At 39.2% G+C, this 16,785-nt stretch overlaps 1 protein-coding gene across 1 annotated transcript in view; it reads right to left on the reverse strand.

Annotated features, from left to right (window-relative positions):
• The window catches only part of Rnf169 (ring finger protein 169), a 67,919-nt gene that overhangs the window by 18,557 nt on the left and 32,577 nt on the right, over positions 1–16,785 (reverse strand). The window contains exons 2-3 of the mRNA XM_031387514.1: positions 12,920–12,993; positions 1,971–2,117 (exon numbers count right to left, since the gene is read on the reverse strand). Of these exons, the coding sequence (XP_031243374.1) occupies positions 1,971–2,117; positions 12,920–12,993 (221 nt within the window). The remainder of the gene's footprint in view (positions 1–1,970; positions 2,118–12,919; positions 12,994–16,785) is intronic.

Below are 16,785 nucleotides of genomic sequence, written 5' to 3' on the forward strand. Positions count from 1 at the left end.
GATCAGCACTTGGAGGCTTTTGGACAGTTTGCCTGAGCACATTACAAGTGGGAAGAGGCAAAGCTCTTTCAGAGACTCCAGCCCAGAGCTGGGGCTGCGGTTAAAGCATCCCACGCCCTGCTGCCACCTAAGCTAATATGGATCCTTCCTAGCAGCAGTTTTGCCTTTGAAGATTTCTGGGGTGCATAGCCCAGAGAGCACACAGAATTTTGTGCATGTTAGATGGAATCTTTTATTTTTATTGTTTGGAGGAAGAGTCTCACTATATACATAACCCAAGTAGACCTAGAACTCACTACAGAGTCTAGGTTAGCTTAACTATAACCCCCATGCCTCAACCTCCCAAGTGTTCATATTATACACGTGTACCACCATGCTGTTTCCAAATGGCTATTTTTAATAATAATTAATGATGATCAATACTATAACCAGAATCATATGTCACCTGCATATAGTAGTCAACAAATACACTGACACAAGACACCTTTAAAATTTTCTGTTTTTGAAGCTCAGAGAACCTGCCTTTTATACAAACTAAGCCAAAAGGATGCACAGGAGGAAAGCTGGCCAGAGTGCAGTTAGCTGCGGTGCTGGCTCTGCAGAGCTGTGGGGTTTTTGTTTTGTTTGTTTGCTTTTTGTTTGTTTGTTTTTTTCTTTTTGTTTTTTAAGACAGGGTTTTTCTGTGTAGCTCTGGCTGTCCTGGAACTCACTCTGTAGACCAGACTGGCCTTGAACTCAAAATCCACCTGCCTCTGCCTCCCAAGTGCTGAGATTAAAGGCGTGTGTCACCACTGCCTGGCATTTTGTTTTTTTTAATCTATTCTTTCTTTTTCTATCTATCTTTGTATAAGTATTATGTATATGTTTATAACATAAATATATAAAATATATAAACATATAAAATATGTTTATATGTTGTAAACATATAAACTATGTTATTCATTTTTATTGTATGACTATTTGGCCTGCATGTTCCCCACATGTGTGCCTGATCCCCATGGAAGTCAGAAAAAAGCATCAGATCCCAAGAACCGAGGCTGTAAGCACCTCTGTGGGTGGTGGGGTCAAACCCAGGTCCTCTGCAAAGCAGCCATGGCTCCAGCCCCCTCTTCCTACTCTTTTATGTTGCCTATCTTCATTTATGTTAAGGCTTCATTAATTTTAACCCATTTAAAAAATAACTTGAAATGTTAACAAGGCTACATAAAAATGCTGAAAATACATGATTCAAAATATATAGAGCAAACATTAGATGTCAAAACTGTTGTGATTAGAATTAATATTAAGCTGTTATATTCTGTATGAATATAATTATATTTTCAAAAAGTCCTTTCTTGGACCAGTGAGATGAATTCGTGGGTGAAGGTACCTGACCACCTGAGTTCAATCCCTAGGACCCACACAATGGAAAGAGAAAATCAACTGTCTTAGTTTGGCTTTTGACTGTCACATGTCACAAGCCTATGCATGTGCTTGCACATATTCGAAGTAATAAAACATAAGTAATGAAAAACGCTAAGGCAAGATGTGGCCCAGTCATATGCCTAATTAGTTAAGTATAGACTATCCATCTAATATTGGGGATGTGCCTCTATCTAAGCATTGTTCTGCTTAAGGGATTGCAAAGGATAAAGGAAAGTAAAATACATGCTTTTAAAAAAATCTAATTGAGGATATTAAGGTGTATACCATTAATGTCAAACCCCAGCACATATGTCAACCTGATGGTATACATACAAATCTCATTACACATAGCACAGTATCCCAGCCTGTTCTTACTCATCATTCTTTGGGACCCTTAATCTTTCCACAGATTCCACTATCTCATTCAAAATTACTTCCTCCATCTCTACGTGGCTGGATAGTGTTTCACTGCTCTTTGGCTGCACAGTCAATGAGTAGTCCTGGTGCCATGGTCTGCAAGGCAGGGCTCTCTGAGGCAGATGTCCACCCAGATGTGACCCACTGACCTGCTCCAGACTTGTTTTCAGCATCACTGGCTCATCTCTTTTTTTCTGTTCATCAGTTTTCCTCTTCCCCATTTCGGAATCCTCCTGCAGTATCTTGTGTATCTGATCTTCACAAGCTTTTTCTTCTTGTAACTTCTCTCCTCTCAGCTGAAAAATACAAACCACACAGAGACTGTAGAGTTTTAGGAGATCCTAGACTTAAACACATCTTTACTCCACAGACCAGATCAAGTGGCAGTCTCTAGGGTAACTCTCTTGTTAGACATGGTTACCCTGATTACTAAGGAAATCTACTTTTACTTGGCCCTAGCTCAATGGTTCTCAACTTCCCTAATGTTGTGACCCTTTAAGCCAGTTCCTCATGTTGTGGTGACCCCTAACCATAAAATTATTTCATTGCTACTTTGTAACTGTAAATTTGCTATTCTTATGAGTCGTAATGTAAATATCTGATATGCAGGATATCGGGTATCGGATATATGACCCCTGTAAAAGAATCATTCAATTCCCAAAATGTGTTGGGAACCACAGGTTGAGAACCACCGCTCTAGGTAAACATTTACTTCCAGCACAGGATCAAACTGCTCTGTATTCTTAAGCAACACAAAGCCATAAAAGCTAGCTATAAAGCTAGATTTACTCACACAGGAAAAAATAAAACTTAAACCTAAACATTCTTACTGCTGAAGTTATGTATAATTGTATTGGGCCAGGCGCAGAAGCAGCCACAAAGCATGTGAAGAGCTGGCTGGGTCTGTTAGCAACAACAATGACTCCTCCCAGGTCCAGCATCCTGCATTTTATGCTCATATCCTATGGTCACAGGATAGGTCTGCAAATACACAAGGTCTACAAAGAAATCTATGGCACAGATATGGCTTCTCATTTGGGAAAGGCAGTGTTGTATTATGCAACTAGCAGAGAACTTTTAATAAAAACCTGGATGGGACGGCTGGTGAGATAGCTCAGCAGGTAAGAGCACTGACTGCTCTTGCAAAGGTCCTGAGTTCGAATCCCAGCAACCACATAGTGGCTCACAACCACCCGTAATGACATCTGATGCCCTCTTCTAGTGTGTCTGAAGATAGCTACAGCGTACTTATTTATAATAATAAATAAATCTTTGAAAAAAAATAAAGTAAAATAAAAACCTGGATGATCTTAGGCAAGTCGTTAATCGCTTATGTAGCTCAAAATAGGGGTCTCTGCATCCTACTCTGAGAAAACCATGACTGTAAGTATTCTAAATGGTCGACAGAGGATCCTGCTGTGCTTACAGAATATCAAGCAATTCTTCCCAGTTTCATTTCATTTTTTACTGCTCAAAGTTTTAATAAATTTAAATGAGTTAATATATAATCCCAACTATTGGTAAGCTATTTATAGTTTCCATTTCTTGTAAAAAGATAAAGCTAAGAGGCCTGCCTACACTCGAAGCAGGCAGAAGACAGCCAAGGGGGGTAGCCATCACTACGATGACCAAGTATGTGATGGAAAGATGGAGTGGCTTGTGCTCTATGAAGAGAGGTGGAACTGGAGATCCACAGCAATGAGAAACAGCCTGACGTTAGCCTGAGGAGTAGGGTGAGGTCTGGGCCTGTGCTGCTGAGGGCCTTGTCGGTGGCCCTGCTGCAGCAGGGGTCTGTGCCAATGTCTGTGGCCCATGTTACTACCAGAGGCCATGTAGAAGCTGCTGCTGGAGGCCATGCTGATATCCAAGGGGTGATGAGCTGACCCCACCTCTGTGGCACACAGGAAAGCTGGCTCCACCTCTCACCTCTCAGGGCAGCACAGGAGAGCTGGCCCAAGCGGCTTGGACAAAGGAGAGCTGACAAGCTGATCAACTCAGCTACCACCCAGGCCTAGATCCAGGGCTTTGAGCTGGCCCACCACATCTATGAGCTGCTAGAGTATGTGAAGGGTCCAGTCCTGCAGAACAAAAGCTGCAGGATGTCCATGACACAGGGCAACAACAGGATATCTGAGAGGATTTCTGGTGTGGATCCAGTCTTAATAGTGGAACAGAAGCCAGAGTCCTTGAACCATACCAATGACTCATTGGAATGAGCACTGACAAGTAAAGTTGTATTCTACGTGAACACTGTGATAAGCCATAGCTTCCACAGTTAGGGTTTTGTGTTGTTCTTCTTTTGTTTTTGTTTTCTTTTCTTTTTTAATTAAGTTTTATTACATTATGATGAGAAAAAATACATGATTTCAATTTATCTGAATTTGTTAACATTAAAAAACATATTTTAAGTAAATAGAATTAAATCACATTCTTGTTTCCCTTTTGTACCCCAACTCCTCCCAGAGACCTCCCTTCAATACCTACAATACCTTTTTTGGTCATATTCTTTAAAATTTATAAAATATTATAACAACAGAAATGAGTATTATAAAAGTTGTTTGATATAAAACAAGAATCAATTTAACAGTCTTTTTTTTGTTTTTTGTTTTTTTGTTTTTTGAGACAGGGTTTCTCTATGTAGCCCTGGCTGTCCTGGAACTCAGAAATCTGCCTGCCTCTGCCTCCCAAGTGCTGGGATTAAAGGCATGTGCCACCACTGCCCAGCTCAATTTAACAGTCTTATGTAGATACTTGTCATATACTAAAATACATACATTTCAGCAATACTGAAAATACATACATTTGTCTCAATATAAATTTGAAATAACTCCAAACATATTAACTGTATATTTTAAAATAATACATCACTACTAGTATTTTGTTAAATGAACATAAATATAAAGTCTTTTTGTTTGTTTTATATTTAGTAGAGCTTAAAATCTTGGCTCTTACAGCGGTACAAGCCCAAAATAAGAACAGTTTTTAGACATTGGATTTCATTGTAATAAGGCTGTACTTCAATGACCCTCACATCACCAAAGGATTTTACCTCCATCGGAGCTAAGGAATTTGACAGTTCTGCTGCACCAAGGAATGAATTGTAGACTACAATTTTTGGATACAGACTTCCTGCTATGATCAAAGATATTTAACTTGATTGAGCATCTTTATTTTTAGCCCACAGAGAACAGGTTACACTCATTTAAGAAATGCTGTGTGTATTAAGATGGTCTATCCATGAAGTCATTCACCAACTGTTTCAATGAACAATGGCTCTGCTTGGGGGGTGGCACAGACATTAGGTGAGGGTAAGAATCTGGTTCATTGGCTGTGATGATTTTGAAAAGCATTCATCTCAGAGAAAGAGTAACTTGTAAAGTCCTCTTCTTCAAACTTGATACAATAGTTACAAACGTCAAGCAAAGCATTCAGTCTCACTCTTTGTTGTTCTCTTACAAGCTACCTGCCAAGTTAACTGTCTACGCTTCTTTTGGCTGTATAAACACATTTGAAGTATGTAAGCTGTTCTGAAAACCATAGTATAGTGTAAAAACATAAAATAAACAATACTACTAATAGAGAGGCTGAGACAGGAGAAGCAAGATTTCAAGACCATTATGTGGTACACAGCAAGACACTGTCACATACAAACAAGTAGAAAGTGTATATGGATTGTACAGTATTGGGCCTATTTCTCCAATTACCAAATTAGAGAGACCATTAGATGACAATCAACAAATTTCTAATTCCTCATATTTTTGGATTTCAATCGATTAGGATATGTTGGTAATATTAATTTTTATATTAAGATATTAAGAAAAAGTAATTGTTACTTCCTGTTATGTTTGTTGTTAGAGGCGGAATTATGTTTGTGTGGGTTTGTTGAAAGATTACTTTCTTGTTTCTTCTAGGGTGTAGTTTTGCTCCTTATGTTGGTGCTTTCCATCTATTGTCCTTTGTAGGGCTGGATTTGTGGAAAGGTAGTGTGTAAATTTCATTTTGTTATGGAATATCTTGTTTTCTCCATCCATGGTAATTGAGAGTTTTGCTAGGTATAGTAGCCTGGGCTGGCATTAGTGTTCTCATTGGGTCTGTATGACATCTGCCAGGATCTTCTAGCTTTCATAGTCTCTGGTGAGAAGTCTGCTGTAATTCTGATAGGCCTGCCTTTATATGTTACTTGACTTTTTTCCTTTACTGCTTTTAAAATTCTTTGTTTAGTGCATTTGGTGTCTCAATTATTATGTGACAGGAGGAATTTCTTTTCTGGTCCAGTCTATTTGGAGTTCTGTAGGCTTCTAGTATGTTCATGGGCATCTCTTTCTATAGGTTAGGGAAGTTTTCTTCTATAATTCTGATGAAGATATTTACTGGCCCATTACATTGGGAGTCTTCACTCTCTTCTATACCTATTATCCTTAGGTTTGGTCTTCTCATTGCATCCTGGATTTCACAAAGAATAAGTCTTAAAAAGATACCGTTAAAAAAAAAAAAGAATATTTTAGGGGGAGGTGTTGTGTGTTTTTAATTAATTAGTGAATTATTTATGTGTGTGTATGTTTGCACAGATGACTAGGTGCGAGCCAGAAAGCCATGGTGTATGTGTGCTTGAAGACAACTTGCAGGAGTTTGTTCTTTCCTTCTCCTGTATGGTTCCTAGAGGTGGTACTCAGATGGTCAGGCTTGGCAGCAGGTGCCTTAACAAACTGAGTCATCTCACTAACCTCTGGTTTATGACAAAAGGTCTCACCACATAGCACAGGCTAGTCTTGAGAGCAGGGTGCTCCTCCCTTGGTTTCCCAAGTGCTGGCATTACAACCCTGTGCCATCACATTTAGTTAAAAATCATACTTTTGACAGGCTGTTGTCTCTAGGTTTAAATAATAATAATAATAACAATAACAACAACAACCACCACCACCCATAACAACAAAGACAAAACAATAAAGCCTAGCTTTATTCTTCCCGTTTCTATAGGTCTGACTCCTGTAAGCCTGAACTAGTCTCTAAGTCACTGACCCTACTTCAAGTAGCAGGAAATACCACTTACAATGTAGTAAAATGGACTCCCAGATCTACCCAATTCAAATACAGGAAGAAGAGCAAATCCACAGACAGGAAACAAAACCAAAGTCAGTGCTTACAGTCCATCTCAGAGACTCTTGTTTAGAGACTAACCACAGACAACACACAGCCATGGGCATCTTATTTTTCATGGGACACAGAGGAAAAAGTATAAGAGAGATTAGGCTTTGGCATCACAATACTTACATTTACTAACTGTGTGCCAGGCACTGAGCTAAGGAACTCGGCCTCTTTGTCCATTACATTTCTACCCCTGACCACATTTGGCTCACACTTGAAGCTGCAGGAAAGGATCTAAGAACTTGGGGTAGCACATGGAAGCCACAGACTGTCCCCAGAGGACTTTCCCTGCTCAGATCTTCATTTGTATGTGTGGCTGTAAACTTGGTGTTGAAGAGGTGAGCACAAGAGGTTCCCTGAGTTCAAGGAAGCACTCTAGTAAGCTAGCTGTACTTAAGAAGTGTGCTACGAGAACTCCAACCTCTACCTGGGCCCCAGACCAACTTCTCACTCAAAAGTAAAAACAGTCTTGGTTTCTAACACTTTCAAATTACAAAATCATGTTTTCTTCTTGGGGCTCAGGGGATCGTCTCACTTTAGAGCCTGAGCTAGCCTTGAACTCTCCAGCCTACTGCCTCAGTTTCTCAAATGCTGAGAGTATAGGCACGTGCCACTGTATCTGGCCTAACTTTGACTTTTACGTATATGGAGTAGTCTGTTTTTTGACTGCCATCCCTCATTCACCATTCCAGGACACTTACCCATGCGCACTTTCTCATTTTGTTCTTTGTATTCTATTGCTTGATTTTAAAACAATCTGATCATCTATTATTCATAGATACCTGGAGACATTCTAGTCTGGCTATTTATAAATAAGTTGTTTTTCTTGACTACTTACCTAGGGATATGCACACCATAGAATAGTCTCGACGAACCTGTGAGTCATATCATGGAGGCATGATGCCAGTTTCTCAAGTTCACTTTACAGACTACACCCCCCCTGCAGGAGGACAACAGTCGTTCCTAGATTCTCCACCACTCAGTGCTCTATTTTTGCCATCCTGTGGGCTGGCACTGCATTAGGACTCTGAACGCCAGGCTTACAGAGCACTTTCCTAGGCTCATTATTTGCACACCCTCTTTCTGGCATGGCTAGTCACATTGCCCTTCTGGTAAGAGTTACTTATAGTCTTTGGAGATGAAGGCTATATGTCAGGATAAAATATACACATACATGTGTCTGTATATATTTCTCTGTGTTATAGCTTACATATGTTCATCAAAAGTCCCCGTGTTCAAAATGTAACCCTCATATTTGCAAGTTAATGGTATTTGGAGGCAGGGCTGGAGAGATTAGAATTCTATGTTCACATTCTTTCTTTCTAACATCTTGGAGCTGTTGTCTTTTCAGCCATGGGAGAGGATGTAAGGTGTTGTCTCTATGGTTTTAATTAGTATTTCTCTAATGGCTAATTATGTTGTCTTCACATCCTTAATAAGCTATGTTCTTTTGTAAAATGACTGTTTAAATCTTTTGCTCTTTTATAATTTTATTTACTTATTACCTTATTAGCAACTACAATATTTTTTATATATTCTAGATACAAGTTCATTGTTACATACACATTAAGAATATTTTCGCCTAATCTTTGCTTTGCCTTTTTATGTCTTTAATGGCAGATTTAAAGAGCAAAGTTTGTGGGTTTTATTTATTTTGTTTTTACATCTTGACAATATCAATATATTGGTTGTCCTAGCTAAAGTTACTATTGCTGTTATGAAGCACCATGGGCAAAAGCTACTTGTGGAGGAAGGGTTATTTCACACCCAGTTCCATAGAACAGCTCATCATGAAAAAGTAGTAAGAGCAGGAACTCAAGCAGGGCAGGAACCTGGAGGCAGCAGCTGATGCAGTGCCCATAGGGGCTGCTTACTGGGTTACTCATCGCTGCTTGTTCAGTCTGCTTTCTTACAGTACCCAAGACCACAACCTAGGGATAGAAACACCCACCATGGGCTTCTCCCATCAATCATTAGTTAAGAAAATCCCCATGGGCTTGCTCCAGATGATCTTATGGAGGTATTTTCTCAACTGCATCCTCTCTGATGATTTTATCCATATAACTGAGTTTGTTATTACATACTGGTATTTTTTCTTCTATTAAAAAGTCTGAAACATTGTTATCCTCTCTAGAAAACCCCTGGCTGTCCAAGATCAAGACTTTTTACTGTTTCCTTCTTGCAGTTTTAGTTTTTACACTTTGTTTATTTTGTTTTGTTTTGTTTGAGACAGAGTCTCACTATGTAGCCCTGGATGTCCTGGAGCTCACATGTAGACCAGGCTGGCTTCAAACTCACATTTACCACTTCTGCCTCCTGAGCGCTGGGATTAAGGTGTGCGTGCGCCACAGCATCCAGCTTGACACTAGCTTTTTAAGGCACTCTTTATATATAGCACTGTTGAGTCTGCTCACTACAGCTGTTCAAAATCTATCTTGGACATTAAATGACTTCAGTCACAGCAGCTGACTCTTGACAGGGACTATATGCTTGTGCTTTCCCACCGAAGGCACTGATACCCTTATAAGGAGGGTCGACTTTGTCTTCTCTCCCTCCCTCCCTCTCTTTTCTCTTCTTCCTCCCTCTCCCCTTCCCCCACCCCAGACCCCATCTAAGGTATAAGCTGAGAACCACGTAAATACTACTTTGAGAAATCAATAGAAATTGAAAGGTCTAAAGGTTCAATATTATTAACATGCCATCTCTCCTTAAGCTGATCTACAGATTAATGCAGTCCTAATCAAAATTCTAATAGGTAACTGGATGTTGATGGTGCTTGTCTTTAATATCAGCACTTGGGAGGCAGAGGCAGCAGAATCTCTGAGTTCGAGGCCAGCCTAGTCTACAGAGTGAGTTCCAGGATAGCCAGAGCTACCCAGAAAAACCCTGTCTTGGAAAAAAAATTCTAACAGGATATTTTTTAGTAAGAATTGGCAAGTTGCCTATAAAATTAGATAAGCAATGAACCTTAAGAGTGAAAATAACTCTGAGAAAGAGCAAAGTTAGACAGTATACCAGACTTCAAGATTTATCAGAAGTACAGAAAGCAAAGCTACAAGAAATTTGCATAAAAATAAATCGAGTGTAGACAATACAGAGACTAGAAATAAAAGCCACAAATATATGGCTAATTACTTCAGCACATTTCAGAAATATCTTTAATAACCTGTTACTCTAAATTTGACAACACTCTGAATTTATGTATGTTATTTTCTTCAAAAAGTACATTACTTCAAAAAGGAGACCACAACCTTATCTAACATTCTTCGAGTTTAAGCAGCTATCATGCATTTGCCTGTTCTTAAATACATAAGACCCGGTATTTCTGTCTCTAGAAAGAAGAATGCTAGCACATGTCAGAAATGGGGGAAAAAACAGCAGATAAATAGACATAAGAGCACTAGGAATCTTAAAGTGCATCTGGTTCTATCAGGAACTAAGGACACTGTTACATAAATCATTGTTCATAAAGAAGGTACATTAGGATTATATAATCAACAACTGAATAAACATTTGGTGAGCACCATACTTATAAATACTATAGGAAAACCATTTTAAAATAGGTCAACAACCTGCTCCTCCTGTGATGTGACAGAATATGTTTTAAACTCTCTAGGTTGCTGCAAGTATTTTCTAACATAAGTAAACAAACAGAAAACAAACAAGAGAAAGTCTAGTTCAAATCTAGGTCATGGTACAATGCGTATATAGCCAAGTAGATTAAGTGAAATGTTCAAGTTTCAGTAAAATAGGTTCTATTTCATAGTTCAAAGCAGAAGGATAATGAAAGGATTTTAAAATACAGCTTCAGAGACCAGAGTTAGTCAACAGTTAAGAGCACTTGTTCTTGCAGAAGACCCAAGTTCAGTTCCCAGAAGCCATGTATGGCAAAGGCACACAGCTGCCAGTAACCCTGTCCAGGAGCTAGGATGCCTCTCAAGTCTGGTCTCTGAAGCACCTACATTTACACACACATACACACAAGCACAAATACATAATTTTTTATATAACATACATATACAAAAAGAGGAGGATCGGGAGTAAGGGAAGGGAAGGAAGCTGAAGGAAGGGGATGGGAGAGGAGAGTAGGGGAGGAGAGAGTAGGGAGAGGAGAGGAGAGAAGGAGAGAGAACAAGATTCAAATTGGGTTCTGGAATCTCTAAGCCTGTCTCTCACATTTAGACAACCATGGCTTAGCTCTTCAGCTTTACCCCTACACTAGTATCCTTAACTTCTGCAATCCTTTTTGACACCAAAACTGACAGCTCATTATTTTTTTCACTGCCCTTTTTAAATAAACCTAGATCTGTGGCCCAAAGTCACAACTAATTGGATACAATGTCACATATCTATAATTTCATCTTCTTGGGAGGTTGAAGGACTGAGCTCAAAACCAACCTGATTTATATAATAAGACTTGTATTCCAAAAACAAAAATATACAACTCTAGTAACTTCCTTAGACACCTCTTCAAATTTACTATTTCCTTTGTACCAAACTTTTAGCAAAAGTTTAACTGTGGTTTAACTTAGCATTGCTTACTCCAAACATATTCTAATTGGTTTTATTTCCATTTTATGAGGCAGATACTGCAAGCTCCCAGCCAGTAACCATGCTCTCTTTCTAAGGAAATCCCGATTGTACACAGGAACTAGCGTACCTGCTAAAATGCAGGATTTTGCCAGGCTCTCTAGCAGCAGGGGTCTGTGACATCAGAATTTAAAATTCTGATGAGTATCCCCAGTGACTCATACCAGGTGTTCAATAACCATCTGAGTAATAAAAACATATCATCTCTTTTATACTGAAGATTCTGTGTGTGTCTATGTACATACTTAGATGGAAGTAAAGAAGTGAGCTTCTATGATGTCCACCCTCACTACCTGCCTCACTTGTAGAAAAATGAGCAAGCACCTGCCCTTCTGTCACCGTAGGCCATCTACAGCCGTGCCCTTCCCACCAGGAGTGACTGTCCCTCCACACTGTCAGCTGCTTCCAGGCATTTATCACGATGAGAAAAAGATCACCACACCTTGCCTCTATCCTATACCAATGCCCAATTCTGATTAAGTAGAGCATTTACCTTTATAAAGTAAATGCCCACATGCAGAATTATCACCTAATCATTTATAAGCCCAAGTGAGAGAGCAGTAGTGGTGCAGGAGTGGACCAGGGATGCTTATTTAACATCAAATGTCTACAGGTCAGTCTCAGACAATTAGTTTGAAATTAAAGAAAAAAAAAAATAACAGTTATGGACTGGAGCTGGAACTCATTGGCAGAGTATAGCCACTGTGCCTGAGGTTCAGTCTCCAATATTGAAAAAAAAAAGATTATAATAACATACTTAAAAGTTTTCTCAGGCTGGGCGATGGTAGCACATACCTTTAATCCCAGCACTTGGGAGGCAGAGGCAGGTGGATTTCTGAGTTTGAGGCCAGCCTGGTCTACAGAGTGAGTTCCAGGACAGCCAGGGCAACACAGAGAAACCCTGCCTCGAAAAATCGAAGGAAAAAAAAAGTTTTCTCAGTAGTAAATATTTTATAATTAAGAGATTATTCAAAATGTCCTATGTCCTCCATAACAATGCTCCTGGAGTACTTAATAAAGCAAAAGGCATAAAAATAACAGCAGCCACAAGTAACTAGAAGTGTTTGAAAGGAAAAATTACACAAGCTATTATCAGCACGGGCTGTTCTGAGTGTGGAGCACAGCTTTCTTGATAGTGTGATAGAGGAGCTACACTTTCACCTGCAAAAAGACAACTCGAAGGTTCTTAGCTACGTTTACTTCTAGTGTAGCTTTAAATCTATCCAGACTGTTATAAAATAGTATGAAGACAGGCTATGAGTCATAAAATTTTAAAGACCCAAAGAATTAAAAGTCAGCATTCTTGAATGCCAAAATTTCAATTAACTGTAAGAAAATAAGTGCCATGCTAATATGTACGTACCTTTCTCAAGCATCCATATTCCTCACCAAGTTCTCCTGGCTTGCTCAACTTGATTGGTGTTCTGAATATAAACTCTGGAAGAAAAGGAAAATACTTTTTAATTCAGTTTTGTTGGAAGGGATCTTTACACTATCCAATCACTGACAGCCATGTTACAAAATGCATAAAAATTATGGGTTTTTTTTGTTGTTGTTGTTGTTTTTTTTTTTTTTTTTTTTGTTTTTTTTTTTTTGGTTTTTTTCGAGACAAGGTCTCTCTGTGTAGCTCTGGCTGTCCTGGAACTCACTCTGTAGACCAGGCTGGCCCCAAACCCAGAAATCCACCTGCCTCTGCCTCCCAAGTTCTGGGATTAAAGGTGTGTGCCATCACTGCCCAGCTTTTTTTTTTTTTTTAAACACAGTGTTTCATCATTTAGCCCTGGCTGTACTAGAATTCACTATTATAGACCAGTGCAGCTTTGAACACACAGAAATCTGCCTGCCTCTGCCTCCCAAGAGCTAGAATTAAAGGCATGTGCTTTTACGCCTGCTTATGATTATCTTAATTTGAATATTCACTCATTCATTTAATCAATACTTACTAAAGGTTATAAGTCAAGACTGTACTAAGTACTAGAATATAAACAAATACAGTCCTTGTGCCATGGAATTACAATCATGTGGAAGAGCAGACAAGAAGGAAACAAGTGAGGACATATTCTGAGTAGTGATAGTAAGTGTTATCAAAAGGAAATTAATGTAGGGTGCAAAGAAAAGTCTGTTTTATCGAGAGTGGTCGGGAAAGGGTTCATTGATAAACATGCCAGAAGACCACAAAGAAAATTGTATTTAAGCCCTATGTTACACATCACATGCATGTGCACGTGCATGCACACACACACACACACACATACACATGTATATATGTTTTAAATTTTTCAGTATGTAACCTACTTTCTTTAGCCCTCCAAGCCCTCAATGGCTCTCATGAGCCTACCAAAGAAAGCAATTACTTCCAACATGTTCTTCAAGGGGCTCCATTAATTGGTCCTCTTCAAAATCACTCTCTTGCTCAACCCTGATTAACCACAAAACAGGACCATATACAGTAAATTTGATTTCCCATATAAAACTCTATCTTCTCTCTTTCTGTCCTCTACTTGTAAATCAAAAAATGAGGTCTATAAGTCACATAAAGTACATGGTTGTTATGCAAATGGACAATAAAAATAACTTAAAACAGGAATAAAAAAGTTAAGTCTTATAAAAACCAAAAAGCCAAGCATGCTGATACATTCCTGTAATCCCTGCACTCAGGAAACAAAAGCAGAATTGTCATAAATTCATTCATAGCCTGGACTACAGAGCAAGAACCTATGTTTAAAAAGGGTAGAGGGGTACACATTTTATTTCTGTAAATATGACAATAGTTTATATCCTCATGATATTTAGTGTTCTAACTATGATAACAATTTTACAATTTATTGGTAACTTTAACCTCCCAGTGTTGGCTCTATAAAAACTAAGTTCCTCAAAAGCTTTTTGTTCTTTTTTCAGTTGTCTCAAATATTTTCAAAAGAAAGTATACTGCAGTATAAAGAAGGAACTAAAAACAGCAGGCCTAATACAGATTCAGAAACAGGGACTCAAAGTTCTCCCGTGCACTAAAAAGACACTCCGCCCTCAGTTTGGAAGACAATCACCCACTTCCAGTCCTGATGACTATCTCTCATATCCCAAAGCACATTCCACTTACAAGCAAATACGTACAAAGCTCATGCTTTTAAAGAAAAAGGATGAAGAAAATAATAAGGCAAAACTCCTTTTTAAAAAGGGGCTAGAGATAGCTCAGCAGTTAGGAACACTGGCTTCTCTTCCATAGGACCTGGGTTCAGTTCCCAGAACCCACACAGTGGCTCACAGCCATCTGTAACTCCAGTTAGGAGATCCAATTCTGTCTTCTGACAACCATAGACACTAGTCACACATGTTATGTACATAAATACCTGCAGACCAAACATCACAGAAAATGAATCTTTTTTTTTTTTTATTTTTAGTACTTAAATGCACTACTGAAAACCTATTACAGGTAAGATACTTGGCATATTTTTCAGAGAAACTTTCACAGAAACATTACAGTAGGCATTACGCCCATTCTGCAACTGAGGTAGGCAACTATGGATCTGAATGGTCTGCTTAACACAGCACCACGAGTACATGGCAGAGCTGGAAGAAAAACTTTAATGGGGATAGATGGGAAACTGTAAAATGATTAAAAGGACAGTACTTCCAACAATTAAGGCCATCTCTCTTCCTTACTACAGAAAGAATTGCAGTGGGGCCCTCTTGACAAAGTCTAGAGTCACCTGAGCCGGAAACTCAACTGAGGGACTGGTCACTTTGGGCTGACCTGTGGGAGATGGTCTTGAAGGGCCCCGAGCTCTATGGGAAGCACCACTCAGCATCTGCAGGCTGTGTACAGAAAGATGCGTGAACTGTACCAGAGCTAGCAGGCAGCACTGCAGTTTCTGCTTCAGTTCCTGCCTGAGTGCCTGTCTTCACTTGTCTCAATGCTGGCCAGAACCTGGAGGTTTTCTACCGTAACTAGATTTTGGCCAGTATTTTATCACAAGGACAGAAAGGAAACTAGGATACTTCCTTACTTATCTAAAAACACAAAATACTTATTAAAAAGATAACAGTCAGGAGCCTGTATGAACCTATGACTCAGTTAACAAGCAAAATTTTAAGGAGAAATTATATAAAATTATGGTAAGAAAATTAATATACCACAATTAAAAATCCACAGTGAGCAAACCAAAAAAGTTAGTAAAAATACAGTAAAATATTACATTTGATCATATTTACATTTATGTGTCCACCCAATGAATAGTGTATTAAAGAAAATAAAACAAAAAAATATTTAACATTAGGACTTTGTAATATTACTACATTACAAAGATATTTCACACAATTTCAAAGAATCCATTCTATAAAGTCTTTCTTCTTTAACACTGGCTGCCATTTCCAAGTTGAGCTTTCTAGCTATGCAACTGCCAACTGTCACCCAATATTCTTTCTCATTAAATTCCTTTTTAAATTAAAATCACAAGTGTAGTTTTCTGCTTTTTATTACTTTAGCTGTTTGTATTTTTTCATAAAGTAATCTGAAATAAGCAGTACACCAGGAGCTGATAAAAGCAAAAGGAAGAAAAATAGAAAGATTAAAAAAAAAAATAGGAACACGCCCAGGATCAGAGGTGAGGAGGACATAACATCTGTCCCAACACCAGGAGTAACTGGGACCAGCGGGACCAGGCATACAGGAACTCTGCCAGCTCAGTGGCTCAGATTCCTTCCTGTCCCACAACACCCAGAGGAAGCTCCACTCCCTGGTGCTCTAACACACCCAGGATCAGAGGTTAGGAGGACACATCTGTCCCACTGGGAGTAACTGGGACCAGCGGGACCAGGCATACAGGAACTCTGCCAGGTTGCTTCCAGTCTGTCTGGGCTGGCTGGTGCCCTGAGCAGACCTTGGGTGCAAACTCTGCAGTATTCCCAAAACTCCCAGAGGAAGCTCCACTCCCAGGTGCTCTAACAAGCCCAGGGTCACAGGATCCCAGAATCACATGATCACAAATTCAGCTTGACTCTGACAAGTTCTGATACAATCAAGATCACAGGAAGGACAGGCTCCAGTTAGATTTAGCAAGGGCAGGTAGTACTAGAGATAACTAGATGATGCGGGTAAGTGTAAGAATATAAGCAACACAAACCAAGGTTACTTGGCATCATCAGAACCCAAAACTCCCACCATTTCAAGTTCTGGACACACCATCACACAGGAAAAGCAAGATTCAGATATAAAATCACTTCTCATGATGA

The sequence above is a fragment of the Mastomys coucha genome, unplaced genomic scaffold (genome assembly GCF_008632895.1).
Source record: "Mastomys coucha isolate ucsf_1 unplaced genomic scaffold, UCSF_Mcou_1 pScaffold21, whole genome shotgun sequence".
In the NCBI taxonomy this organism is placed as follows: domain Eukaryota; kingdom Metazoa; phylum Chordata; class Mammalia; order Rodentia; family Muridae; genus Mastomys; species Mastomys coucha.